This window comes from Protomyctophum bolini (genome assembly GCF_963924005.1).
Source record: "Protomyctophum bolini genome assembly, chromosome: 17".
Lineage (NCBI taxonomy): Eukaryota > Metazoa > Chordata > Actinopteri > Myctophiformes > Myctophidae > Protomyctophum > Protomyctophum bolini.
Window position 1 is genome coordinate 20,124,294 of NC_137878.1, and position 14,709 is coordinate 20,139,002.

At 42.3% G+C, this 14,709-nt stretch overlaps 1 protein-coding gene across 1 annotated transcript; it reads left to right on the plus strand.

Annotated features, from left to right (window-relative positions):
* The first annotated feature begins 1,093 nt into the window (after nucleotides 1–1,093).
* Nucleotides 1,094–14,394, plus strand: trappc3 (trafficking protein particle complex subunit 3). Its single transcript, XM_080787496.1, has 5 exons — nucleotides 1,094–1,261; nucleotides 2,089–2,186; nucleotides 8,781–8,880; nucleotides 10,638–10,820; nucleotides 12,694–14,394. The coding sequence occupies exons 1-5, from the start codon at nucleotides 1,220–1,222 to the stop codon at nucleotides 12,811–12,813; spliced, it is 543 nt and encodes a 180-aa protein (XP_080643622.1). The 5' UTR covers nucleotides 1,094–1,219; the 3' UTR covers nucleotides 12,814–14,394.
* Nucleotides 14,395–14,709: the final 315 nt, after the last annotated feature.

Consider the following 14,709-nt stretch of genomic DNA (forward strand, 5'->3'; position numbering starts at 1 on the left):
TAGTTGCTGGTTGCGGTTTTTTGGGCTTGTTTCCTAATGTTGTTTAAACCAGCATTACATTTTCTAGTCAAGGACCCCCCCAAATCTTATATACATTTGTCTGCGGACCCCCATCTGAAAATGAAAACATGTTATGCCAGCAACCCCCATACAAGTTTTGTGTTCAAATATTCCACATTTCCCAAAAATTATTCAAGATGTATTTGAAAATAGTAGATCTAAGCTCGAGCTCAAGCTCAAGCTCGTTGAAATAGCCCATACATGTTAGAGGGTGAAGTGCTTGCTTCTTTTTTGAAAAGGCCCTCAGCTCTGAACTCAGTAGAATCTGCACCTGGCTCACACAAACTACTGGTATCCTTACACCTGGGAAAAACTGAATCACAGCACCTCAAAGGCCCTTAAAACAAGACTCCAGACTTCCCAAAACAAACTGGTCAGGCTTCTACTTGGCCTCTCTCCCCGAACCCACCTCACCCCTGCCCACTTTGACAGGCTGGAATGGCTTAGGGTTGACGACAGAGTACAGCATCTTGCAATGGGTCTGGTCCACAAGATTCGATACAGCACCAAGATACCCATGTACCTGTCTAAATAATTCCTTAATGTCAATGAAGTCAATGAAGGGACTAAATTCATTTCGCTCCTATGCCACCAAAATGTGGAACGCCCTACCAACAGTCATTAACATGTGAATTCCTTGACTCCTTCAAAACCGCTCTCAAAGGGCACCTACGGGCGGCTGCAATTCAAAACTGGCCCCCTTTCCCCCCTCACCATATGTGTTTTCCCTTTTTACCTCTATGATGAATTCCTGCTTTTTGGCTATATAGAGGTGTATATTTGTACGTCTCGAGTCGACTAAATGTTTTGATGAATTGAAAACGGTGGGCCCTATTGTAAACAAGTGTAATGCTTTATGGTGTCGTCCACTCACAGTTTTTGTATTGAGTTGTGCTTGATATTTCAATCAATCAATCAATCAATCAATCAATCAATCAATCAATCAATCAATCAATTATTTTGGGCTTGTTTTCATAGACCCGGTTTGCTTGTTTCTCTCACACAATCTGGCAACCCTGCAGCTGACCCGGAAAACAAGAGCCTCAGCCTACGGTCATCAGCTCTGCTGCTGCTTAATTAGCCACATACAAATAAATAAAGGATCAATATCGAGTGACCGCCTAGTAGTGTGTGTGTGTACCGCGTAACACAATACACAATGTCCAGGCAATCCAACCGAACGACAGACAACAAGAAGATGGTAAGTGACTGACTGCCTCCCACACACACACACACACACACACACACACACACACACAACAGCTTCATGCTAACGTATAGCCACTTTAGCTTAAGATGCTTAAGACGTACGTACTGTAGTATCGGTTCATTCTTATTTCTTCCTCGTCAGCCAAGTAAGTCAGTGTTTCTGTTTTGCTATTTTCCAAATCCCTGTCATCAGAATTACATCGAGTGATTCTGCTGTTTATTGCACTATATTATTATTGCATGAGGGCTTGGTGGTGATCGAGTTAAGTGTCGCTGCAGCATTATGCACCCCTCAATGGGGTTTTGTTAGCAGTATCACATAATAATAATATTATAGTAGTATCATAGTCTTTACTTAAACATTGCACAAAACTACTGTATTTAGCTAAATGAGCTTACCAAATATATTGTAATTCAGTTCAAATTCAGTCTAGCCGGTTAAATGTCACCCGTCCCACACCACAAGGGGGAACTGTGAAACCATTGATGATCTCTATAGCAGCATTAGCATATAATATTTAGACTCAGATTTAATCGATTCTGACAGATCGAAAACATAAAAAGAAGATTTATCTTCTTCCTGCTCCTTTTCTTTACACAAGTACAAAGTAAAATGAATATAACTCATGTAAAACCATAACTGAAATGAAATAAATAAATATGAAATGAAAACATGCATCTACGAGAGTCTAAATATTGGGCAAATGATGATCCATCTAACTTTAATGTTTGGTATTTCCAATGATGGTGACATTCATACATTTTTTTTCCCAGTGCATTTAATCTCATATGTGCTCTCTGTGTTATTGACTCTTGTAGAACTCTGAACTGTTCACATTGACCTATGGAGCTCTGGTCACTCAGCTCTGTAAGGACTATGAAAATGACGAGGAAGTCAACAAACAACTGGACAAGATGTGAGTGAACCCTTCTTTTTGATATACTACCGGTATTCTATTCAGTACAGTTGACTGAACTGAATTGTTCCAATTGATTCCTTCCCACACACTTTGCTGTGTTGTCACTGCTGTTGTGTCTTACTGACTCACCTGCCAGTGAGGTTCCCCCACTGGGAGACTCCGTCCTACTCCTCCTGGCCAATCCCTCCGTGCTGACACGTGCCGCCCCATACGAGTACATACAGTGACACAAATATCACCGTTCCCGCCTGGCTTCCCCCCCCCCCCCCCCCCGAACACGGGCCAATTGTGCTCATATAGAGACCATAAACGCTTGCCAGAGCCACACGGTGGCCACACAGTGGATTCGAACCCCAGCTGGGTACAGGCTTTAGTTCCGACATACTATTGGTCCGACTGTCATTAGACAACCTACCTCAAACCCTAACCTTAACCGTAAGCACGGGAGCATGTTCGACCCCATGCCCGACGGTTGTTTCCCTAGGTTGGTGTGTCGGATCTGCGTGTGCAACTGTGCATCCCACCCCAGCCGCGGTGGTGGCCAGCGACTATTCCACTGTGTCACCCGAGAGCCTAAACCTTATCAGTAAATCAGCTGTAAACCTTGTATGTCCAAAAGTGTTACTTTTCAGGAAATGGAAAAAGGAACCTGTGTTCCAATGAATCCAATCTGTTCTGTAGTTATTATTGCGAACGCAGTGAGCACTTATTGCGAACACAGTGAGCACTTACTATGAGACCTAGCAGATCATGTCTGTCTGTCTGTGTGTGTCTGTCCCGCTATACGTCCAAATATGGAGTGTGTTGCATCAGCAATCACTCAGCTCCATATATGGGCACAAAAGGGGCCAGGTCCACATATACAGTAACAGCGGGACAGACACACAGACAGACAGACATGATCTGCAGGGTCTCAGCTGCGTTCGCTTCCCGCGTTTGCGCGTCTTACTGGTTTAGTCACAAGTATGTTAATAATAATATGAAATTTCATTGTACTGTATGTCTCATACAGTGACAAATCGAGATCTTATTTTAATTATAGAGGGTATGCGCAATTACCCATGCATAAAGTGAGTGGCAAAGTGTTTGACGTCATTCAATGCAATCAGATAGGACTTTTCTGTTTGGATGTACGGGCTGTCAAGGCCAGAAAGTAGTTTTTTGCCGCTCAGTAGGCATTCCCGCATAATTTCCGGGTATTATGATGATGTCACACGCATACCCTCATTGGTTAAATATTTATACAACCCACAGACACACATTACTACTTTCAAACCTTTCTAAGGTAGCAGAAGAATCTACAAATTTACAACTAGGCATGTAACGATATATCGCAAATCGATTCAAACTCACTGGTGACAATTTAAATTGCAATTAGAATCACTAGAGCGGGCACCGCTGTAGAGGCTCCAGTAGGCACACTGGAGCCTCTACAGCGGTGCCCGTTGGGCACTGGCCTAATTGGAAACATGCATGTTGGAAATGATGCCCCAGTGCCACCCATATATTATGTTTGTGTCCCTTTTATATGAACTGGAGTTCTTTGTCAGGCATGACCAAATATGGAGTCTATGCACTTATGCAGACGTCAGAACAGGCCAGCTCCATATGGAGTAATTTGTTAGGCATGCCCAAATATGGAGTCTGGCCCAGGCAGAGCCCTGGCCCGGGCAGAGGCCTTTTGTGTTGGACAACCGTGAGTCGACCGACTCGACACCGGGCACTGCACTCCCTGCGGGGGTGTGGAACACGTGTGTCGAATTTGAAGTCGGTGGGGCGAACGGTTCTCGAGTTACAGGGATTACAGACACACACAGAGACTGCATTTATACAGGAGTAGTTGGATGATGCAAACGGCAAAGGCACGTAAAAGAAGAAAATGCAGGAACTTAAGGATCATATACAGTATATCCTCATATATATCCTGCTACCCTAATAGACAGGGGTACATGAGCACCTGGCCGCTCATTCGTGCTCTATCTCCGACCAAGCCACACTTCCACCACACATCTCTCTATGCAAAATAAAACCTGCACACTCCCACAAAAGACATAGACTACATTGCATTCGCCAAAAATGCCTTATTTACTGCTTAAATATTACTTTTCTGAAACACGCTATTCTTGCTCAACCTCAACAGCCTACGTCAGAATCGTCATGTTGGCGTCTACTACGCCAACTACGTTCACTTAATGGGGCCAGTCCTTCACAGTGACACACGCGTTAGATCAACCACGCGACCGGGATGGTTTCTACCCCTCAATGTCGTGCCTACTCTACACTGCCATCCGAAGGCCCCTCCCCCTTTCACTGCTCCTGTGTGTGACCTGTGAACTACTCTCTGACTGCACTGTGGCTTGATTTATATGTGCGAGGTGGAAATGTAATGCACATAAATTAATTATAGGTCCAGCAAGCAAATCATGATTGTCTGTTTGTGCTCAATAGGTCACCATCACATTCCGATTTTAGGTGTTGTGTTTTGTCTGACATTTTGGCCAGTAGTTTCATATCTATCCTTTTTCCTTTGACCAACACAGACCATGCTAACGGTGTTAGCGCGTTAGCATCACACAGCTTACAGCGTCAGTGTTGCATGAATACTTTCAACCATGACAATGCCGACTACTTTTGCTACACACACTTCCCAAGGATTATGGAGATGTCTTTATTTTTTTTTTAAGGTTGAGAAATGAAATAATTATGGTCGTTTCTAATCTCAGCATTTCACAAGAGAAAGACGTGGATGCCTTTCGCTGCTGTTGCCATGTCTCATAGAAACAAGTAAATAGGTCTATAAAAATAATCCCAAAACAAGCGCATATAACAGGGGTCTGTAACCTATTTTAAATGAAGTGCCATGTTTTTATTTTCTAGATAGTGAGTCAGCCACAAGCTCACATCACAACAATAATCCATGTAATAATCACAATAACAATACTAATAATAATAATCATAATAATAATAATAATAACAATAAACTTCTTTGTAAACTCACTCATTTACAAACAAGCTCACATCAGAACAATAATGCATGTAATAATAATAACAATAATAATAATAATCATTATAAGAAAAACAACAATAACAACACTAACAACAGTACAGTACAGTAAAGACGTACAGTAAAGTACAGTACAGAGGACAACATTACAGTACAGTGCAATACTAAGGAGTGCAGTACAGTATTCTAATAATTTATAACCCATCCGTTACTACATGTGCAGGGCACACTACTGAGTTTAGACTTTTTATGCAGGGCCTGGGAAATAAGGCAGAATCTTTTGTTTGTGTAAAAGAAAAAGGGAATATCAACAAAACATATCTGTTTATTGTACACAATGCAATATTGAATGCAATGATATGGTGTGTCCTGTAAGCCCATGTGGGCTGGGCGCCTTTGGTGCATGACACAAAAATAAAGAAATCTATCTATCTATCTATTCAGGCCCATCCTGCTACCCTAATAGACAGGGGTACATAAGCACATGGCCGTTTATCCAACAGCTTTCTCCGACCAAACCACACTTTTACCAGACATCTCTATATGCTAAATAAATTCGCCACACTCCCAGAAAACATATAGACTACATTGCATTCGCCAAAAATGTCTTATTTACTGTTTAAATATTACTTTTCTCAAACACGCTATTCTTGCTCAACCTCTACAGCCTACGTCAGAATCGTCATGTTGGCGTCTACTACGCCAACTACGTTCACTTAATGGGGCCAGTCCTTCACAGTGACACACGCGTTAGATCAACCACGCGACCGGGATGGTTTCTACCCCTCAATGTCGTATTTGCTGCGCCCTTCTAATGCTGCGCCACGCCTACTCTATACTGCTCCATAGACAGCGACTCGAAGTCGAACAGCAGCAGCAGCTCGCCTCCGTCACAATTTAAAGCCCACAGCACTGCACAGCCCCACACCCAAATGAATCGAATTAATGAATAAGGCGCTTATATCGCTTTTGCTCAGTGGATGGGACATTTACATTAAAAGCTATCGGATGGACGCGTGGACAACGGCATGGTTGTGTGCACTCGGAGGGAAAGGTTCCATATAGCTTCCATGCTAGCTGCTTCAGACACAGGGGAGGGGAGTGAGATGGCCCGCCTCACGGGACTCCAGTGCGAAATAGCGCTTATGCAACAATTACCCTAAAAACAACACCACAACTCAATGTCATTGTGAATAAGAATTTCGAGCAAAAAAAATATTTTTGGAAGGACACTTTCAACCAGTATGAAGCTAAATGTGGAAGCCGTGTGTGTCACACCAAAACGGGTGACCTATATCATCCTGTCACGCCGTGCATTCTGTGCTTGCGTGCGCATTTCCCAAATCTCAGTCATTTATCCACACATCGCTCTCTGTGTGTGTGTGTGTGTGTGTGTGTGTGTGTGTGTGTCGCGTCGCCCTCCAGCTGCAATTGCGAGTGTGCGCTTTGGCAGACTTTTTATGCAGGGCGTGGGAAATAAGGCAGAATGTTTTGTTTGTGTAAAAACAAAAAAGGGAATATCAACAAAACATATCTGTTTATTGTACACAATGCAATATTCAATGCAATGATATGGTGTGTCCTGTAAGCCCAATTAGCCCATGTGGGCTGGGCGCCTTTGGTGCATGACACAAAAATAAAGAAATCTATCTATCTATCTATTCAGGCCCATTCAATTAATCTATCACTACATTAGTTGCCTGTTCAAAACTAAACTACACTTTATGAAATCATTGTTGCAGCCTACAATTTACAATTTACAATTTAGGCATTTAGCAGACGCTCTTAATCCAGAGCGACTTACATTAAGCAAGAACAAAAAAGCATGGGTATACATCACATAAAAACATTTATCATGAAACATGCGTAAGCTAAGAAAGTAACAGTGGAATATCTATAATGAAACTATACATATAAGCTATACATCTATACTACTATGCTATACATATGTACTATGACGTGCTATGACAATAGCACATACAATGCACTTATGCTGTCTACATAACATGCTATAAGACTGTATCAAATGCTATCTAAGTCTACAGAATTGCTATCTAAGGGGGTGGGGTAAGTGCTATGGGCCATGATGGAGTCTGAAAAGGTGGGTTTTCAGACTACGGCGGAAGATTGGGAGTGATGCTGCAGTTCTGACTGCAATGGGAAGTGCATTCCACAGTTTTGGAGCCAGAAGGGAGAAGAGTTTGGGACGTGTGGAGTGTTGTCCCGGCGTTTTTAGTGAGGGTACTTCCAGCTTCCCTGCGTTGGCTGATCTGAGTGAGCGGGAGGGTTTGTAGGGTTCGATCATACTTGCAAGATATGGGGGAGCCATACCTTTGGTTGCTTTGAATGCCAGCATCAGAGTTTTGTATTCTGTGCGGGCAGCGACCGGGAGCCAGTGGAGGGAACGGAGCAGGGGGGAGACATGTGAGAATTTTGGCTGGTTGAAGACCAAGCGAGCTGCGGCATTTTGGATCAGCTGGAGAGGTTTAAGTGCACAAAAGGACACTACACACATATATTCAGGCCCATTCAGAACACATTTCCCAAATCTCTGATTTATCCACACATCGCTCTGTGTGTGTGTGTGTGTGTGTGTGTGTGTGTGTGTGTGTGTGTGGGCGTGTGTGTCGCGTCGCCCTCCAGCTGCAATTGCGAGTGTGCGCTGTGTGCAGGGCACACTACTGAGTTTAAAAACACAGCTGAAACATGAAGTGGAGTCTGTCAACTCCTGCAATTTCCTTCTTCCCATATTGCGCTGCAACGACACTGGGATGAGCCCGCCGAAGGCGGGCGAAATTCTAGTATATATATATATATATATATGGCCCTAAGGCCATATATCTGTGTATATATAATATGGCCTTAGAAGGCAGTGAGATGAAGTGTGATGAAGGCTGGATAGCCGAAACGTTTGTCTCCTGACCAACATGCAAGAATAAATTATTGAGGCCCAGGCAGCTTGTGTAGCCGTCTGGGCGCCTCGGCTGGTAATCCAGTCTGGCAGTGTGCTGTGGGTTCGACTCCCGATCCCGACGGCCTTTACTGCGTGTCGCCCCATCTCTCTCTCTCCCCATTTCCTGTCAGACTACTGTATACCTATCCCTCTATAAAAAAGAAAATAAAGGCGGGAAAATAATAATAATTGAAATGCAGTCTTGGTGTGTGCGACTCGCACCCATTACCGTTATTTATATGATGCACCTTAAATCAGAGCACGGTGGTCACATGAAGGGTCTGCATTTATGCCATGCAGTGGCCAGCCTGGGTCCGGTTAATGATGAGGATGCATCTCTTGGCTTGAATCTGCAACCTGAAGTCAGGAGATGATAGAAACTCTGCCCGACCCCTGAACCCTAATCAGAAATTCCTTCTGTTTTACAAGACCGCAACCCCCCCATAAATGTCTGTGTGCATTTTGAGCTGTCTGCTATGTCGCTACAGAAGCCTATCGTATTCTTCCGTCTTTCTATGCGGTGCTTTGTCTCTTTTTTTCCCCCTCCTTTTCCAAGTCACCTTCCAAATTGTTAACGAGGGGAACGTCTATCTCTTCCCTTCCTTCCTCCAACCTCTCTCTCTCTCTTTAACAGGGGTTATAACATAGGAGTGCGTCTGATTGAGGACTTTTTGGCACGCTCCACCGTCGGCAGGTGTCAGGATTTCCGAGAAACGGCCGATGTCATCGCCAAGGTAATGGGGGAGATTGGGAGCCAATCAGAGCGTGACCAAGGAAGTCTCCCAAGGGGAGAGAGAAAAATGGAATATAGAAAAAAAAATCACACCCGCCGTGTGAAGTGAGGGCCGCTGTTATCATCGTACTCATGATGTAACATGTCGATTTGCTCAGACACATATGACGTAAATTCTCCATTCATTGTCAATGAGAATTTAATAAATATCCGATTTGCTCGTCTATATATGATGTAAATTCTCCATTCATTGTCAATAGCATTTAATGTTTGTGTTAGGACAAAAATCTACACTAGCTGAATATAGCTTGCACCACTCAAAAATAGAGATTTAGTTTGCATAAATAGCCTAATTCAGGGGTCTTCAACCTTTTTCAAGCCAATGGCGCCTTGGCTGAGAGATATATGAAGCAGGGACTCCGACTACATATTGTATAAAATCTCATTGAGTTCATAGATGGCTTCATAGACTTGTTTGACAGCACTATCATCAGTATGGACATTTAACCACCGACCGTCAATACTTAGGAAACTTGACTTTTCACTCATGGTCGGCTCTTTTTTCTAAAAACCTAGTTATTTAAAGGGAAACTTCACCCTTTTTGCAAATGATGTTCATGACGTTTTAGAACACTCCTGGGGGACTTTATGTGTGTAATATGTGGTTTTAGATTTAGCAGTGAGCCCAGTGTCTCTGTCATCAATACTGGGCTCACTTCCTTCCTGGACTACATGTTGTCTCAGTAAGACAGCCCTCCCCCTATCCACAAGGAGAAGCAGTGCACCAAAGCATTATTAAAATTGTAGTCCAGAAAGGAAGTGAGCCCAGTGCTCACTGCTAAAATCTAAAATATCTAAAACCACATGTTACACACATAAAGACCCCCAGGAAAGTGTTCTAAATCTTCTAAACGTCATTAACATGCATTCTTTTTGCAAAAAGGTGTCTTTAAAGAAAAGGTTGGTGTGGTAATTCAGCTGGGAGGAAGGCAGAAGCATTTAACTCTAACTGCATAACTCTGTCTGAGTAAGGAAAGCAACGGATTGAGACAGAGGGCTGGAATTTGAACCCTCAACTTGTGGCAAAGCTGCATTGTTTCTAGGCTCTCATTGCTCCTTTCGGCTGCTTTTCATTATTCTGGAGTCATGCAGCTCTGAAACATCTCAGCTATGTCACCACAAAGTCAACTGCTGTGATTTGTGTGTGTGCGCTATTGGATTTCTATCTTTCTGAGGAACAGATGTCCTCACAAGGACATCTCATGTGGACATTGGTTATTGGTTATATCTTTTATCTTTCCAAGAAACTACATTTTAAGGTTAAGAGTTTAGGTTACGTGTTCAATTTAGAGTCAGGATGGTTCTTTGTCTTTTCTACACTACACCTAAAGGTGTGTGTGTGTGTGTGTGTGTGTGTGTGTTAGGGCATTCACTTCTAGTCATTTTTAGTTACTAGTTGCTTAGTTTACTAGTCGACTAGTTGTTTAACCACCTATTGTGTAAAAAAAATAATATATTTTTTGTACATTGGTGACTATAACTATAATCTACCTGATCTTGAGGCCTACAAAATATTTTTCTTATCAACTTTTATCTTATCAATTAGTACCAGCAAGGTCGACTGTGGATTTACTAGTCGACTAGTAACTAGTCGACGTGTGTGTGTGTGTGTGTGTGTCTGTGTGTCTGTGTGTGTGTGTGTGTGTGTGTCTGTGTGTGTTCATTCCTGAATTCCATTCCAATCCCTTGTTTTGCAAGGTGGCCTTTAAGATGTACCTGGGCATCACCCCCAGCGTGACCAACTGGAGCCCGGCTGGGGACGAGTTCTCCCTCATCCTGGAGAACAACCCCCTGGTGGACTTTGTGGAGCTGCCGGACAGCCACAGCATGCTGGTCTACTCCAACCTGCTCTGTGGCGTCCTCCGAGGAGCCCTGGAGATGGTAAGATCCATCACTGGGGCCACTTTTACACTGGGGTTGAAACTAGTTTGGTAACTTCTTTTCCCCTGCCTAATATTGAACCAGTTCAGAGTGTTTCCACTGAAAATGAAATGGTTCATGAACCCATTTCAGTCAGACAACTCTTAGAATGACTTTAGAATATATACAGGTGCATCTAAAAAAAATTGAATATCGTAACAGGTACATGGTTAATTTTCTTCCGTAATATGATTCAAAAAGTAAAACTTTCATATATTCTAGATTCATTGCGCATAAAGTCAAATATTTAAAACCTTTTTTTTGTTTTAATCTTGATGATTCTGGCATACAGCTCATGAAAATAAAAAAATCCTATCTCGAAATATTAGAATATTTTATGAGACGACAAAAAATCCCATTTATAATACAGAAATGTCGACCATCTGAAAAGTATGTTAATTTATGCATTCAATACGTGGCCTGGGCTACTATTCTTCTATTTACTATTTCGTCAATGGGGTGTGGCATGGAGGTGATAAGCCTGTGGCACTGTTGAGGTGTTATGGAAGCCCAGATTTAACAGCTTTAAACTCAGTTGTATTTTTGAATCTAGTGTCTCACACCTTCCTCTCGACAATTCAACCTAGATTCTCTGTGGGGTTCAGGCCAGTTGGCTGGTCAGTTAAGCACAGTAATACCATGGTCAGTACACCAATTACTAGTAGTTATGGCTCTGTGGGCAAGTGCCAACTGCCAAGGGCTGCTGGAACGTACGAGAGATTTTGACATACTCAAGTAAGGTATGAATACGTCAAAATTATACTTAAGTACAGTACTTAAATAAATGTACTTGGGTACCACTGCGTAATGTGTATGAATGCTTTTGTTTGTGTATATATGCTGAGCATACACACGCCTCCATTATATCCCAATGCCATTTGAACGAAATCATATTGTTAGACAATTGTTAGACGGCATGCTGTCTGTCTCTCTCTCTCTCTCTCTCTATACATATTGTTTTGCCTTTATTGATAGCTTCTTCAGTAGTTGGACAGGGGAGGGGTGGGGGGGAGACAGTATATTTTGAGATGAGAGCAATGTTTAATTACAGTGTATCTATCTACTGCTAGTGCTACCCGCTGACGTCCTGCCATACGTAGTCTTGTTGACATCTGTTCTTCCGGGTGTATTGATTGCTTGTGCTTGTTGATGGCATTTGGTCCATTTGTACTCTCACACATACAGTAGTACAATAGTACAGTATCTATACTCCAATGTCTCCCTCCCCAATACCAACTCCTATATATTTATCAAAGATAAATAACCTAATTTAGGAAATGAATGTAGAAAAATAACATCTAATAATACCCAATTCAACAAAGGTCAACCATAAGACTGAAAGACTTAGAAAAAGGTACAGTATTGCAGCTTGACTAACACGTTAAGACCGGGAATGCATCAGTGTCATTTTAGATTTGAGCTAAATGGCATTCTTTTATACTTTGGCTTTTCGAAAAAATATCAGATGTACAAGCTCACTTTATGCCGCACTCTGAGCTTGTATTTCTTAAATCGTGAACTCTTTGCAATTCTCTCAATATATATTCCTTTGAAGTTCTTTGCTGCTGGAGGTCATTGGAACAAAATAGTTTGCGATGCGGGGTCCGGCGGTCCGCGGTCAAATGCATACAATTTTGGGGGTCCTTGACATGAAACGGTTTGAGCACCTGCACCAGTGATATAGTAGCATAAGTTCTTCAGAAAACATTTAGGATTTAGGAGACATTTGTAAGAATCTGCCTCAGTTCTTAATGGGATTAAACGGATTAATATGAAACCAAAGGGCATAAAAAAATGAATCATACAAAAGGCTTTCCTGCCTCTTGCGGTTCAGGTGCAGATGGCGGTGGACGTGAGGTTTGCTCAGGACACTCTGCGAGGGGACAACGTGACGGAAATTCGCATGAAATTCATCAAGAGAATCGAGGAGAACTTGCCTGCCGGAGACGAGTGACGACGAACGCGGAGGAGAAACTACCTCTCCTCCATTCTCTCCTCTTTCTGCGTCTTGTTCTTATTGGAGAGAATGAGACTTACAAGGCGTACGGACGGACTCGATTATTGAATGGAGGGAATCAAGAAATCAAGTTGTGCGGTGCATCTACAAAGGTCCAAAGAATATTTCCATCTCCCCCTCTAACGACGTTGATAGATGATTTGTTTGCTCTGTGAATTCCAAGCCTCTCCGTTGACATCGGAATCGATACAAAAAAGAAAGTCCTTCAATAGGGACTATGCATGATCTCACTGATTAAACAATGTTTTTTGCAACCGACTACACAAGTAGTCTAAAATTAAGTGAAAACAGTCTGATCTATAAGGCCATACATCAGGGGGAAAAAATAAATTGTGAGATATGAAAGCCATTTGGAAATGCTTAATATAATATTCAAATCTTATTGTACATGCCACATACAAATATTTGGTTAATAGTTTTTTTTTTTACTAGTATTTATTAAACAATTATTAAGTGCAGCACCCTTTTTAATAGACTTCACTGTCTAAAGTCTAAACGGTGCACATCCTTACGCACTGCTCAATTCCTCGCATCTACTAAGATTATCTCTTTGAGATGTTGAACCAGTTCCTTGCATCCTCTTTTCTGTACAACTGGAACAGACTTGGAAAAGACAAAAACAAAAAATCGATCGAGCCCTTTCCACACTGTACATGCAGTATATGCATGGTCTCCTCCATTACCTGCTGGGTTGAAAATTGAAATACTTCTTTGGCAATGATCACTGAGTCCACTTTGGCCCTCCGTTTTCCAATGGGCATAAGGTCAGAGGTCCATGGCGTTTGTGCTGAATGATAGCAGTCATTGTTCAGGGCAGAGAAACCAACGTAAATATCGTCACTGTTGGGTGGAAACCTGTTAAAGTGTTCAGGAAATAATAGAACAGAATAATAGAACCCGTATTCCAGCACTTCCATGGATCCAAATCCAATATAGTTATGATTTAGCCACAAGCTCTTGTGAGTGCTTTTCATTGGTTCAATATTTGTAAAAACCCACAGGCTGACTTACAAAAAAAGGCAAAAACAGCAGATCTTCAAGCTCACACTGTGCATTGTGAGCTTATCAGCTACTCTTGCAACAAAAATATGAGATTTCGGCCCAACAGCAGCAATCTGTAATCTTCTCATCTTACTGTATTTGGTCAATGTTGGAGAGGTCTGAAGACATTTTGTGGGTGAGCTAAACCAGAGCTTGTCTATGAGTTAATGTTAACTACATGATGTCAAGCGGTCTTCGTGAATCATCTATTGATTTCCAATACCCCGTCTTGTATTTCTCTCTAGGTTTTCTCTCAGACGAGCCCCCCATCGCTTGTATATTAACTTATCATTGATATTTGGTCATTTGAACTTGAAGAGGTGTCTGTTTGTCACATGAGGCTTTCATGTTTTGTTTCTTGTAGTTTTTCTCTGTTTTTAATGTAAAATCTAATGTTCATTACAGCTGCCATTGGTATGGTGCGCTAATTTATGTTGTGACGTATGTCATTTAATAAAACGGAAGTATTCAATGTTATACCACGTTATTTTTCTCTCCAGTGTGCTCGTGAAGGTGATGTTGGGAGAGTTGACACTTCATTACATTCGTGTGAGGAGACCTGGTCCAGCATAACTATTCAAACAGACCTTAACTGTTATGCATGCACACAACCACACACACGCGCGTGCACACTCCACCTTGTCAATTCCACCCCAGTGTACTGTGGGAGGTTTGTTCCTCCACAGCAGCCCTGCAAAGTCAAACAACAATAACAGAGACCTAATGCCTCTCATATGTTTGTTCAGTGTACATGGAAGCAATCAGCCTGCGTGTGTGTGTGTGTGCGTGCGC

What these genes read in the sequence shown, in the direction of transcription:
- trappc3 (XM_080787496.1), top strand. Translation starts at nt 1,220, where the DNA reads ATGTCCAGGCAATCCAACCGAACGACAGACAACAAGAAGATG. An exon ending in AACAAACAACTGGACAAGAT is followed by an intron (nt 2,187 to 8,780) that starts GTGAGTGAACCC and finishes TCTCTTTAACAG; the next exon opens with GGGTTATAACATAGGAGTGC. An exon ending in CGGCCGATGTCATCGCCAAG is followed by an intron (nt 8,881 to 10,637) that starts GTAATGGGGGAG and finishes TTGTTTTGCAAG; the next exon opens with GTGGCCTTTAAGATGTACCT.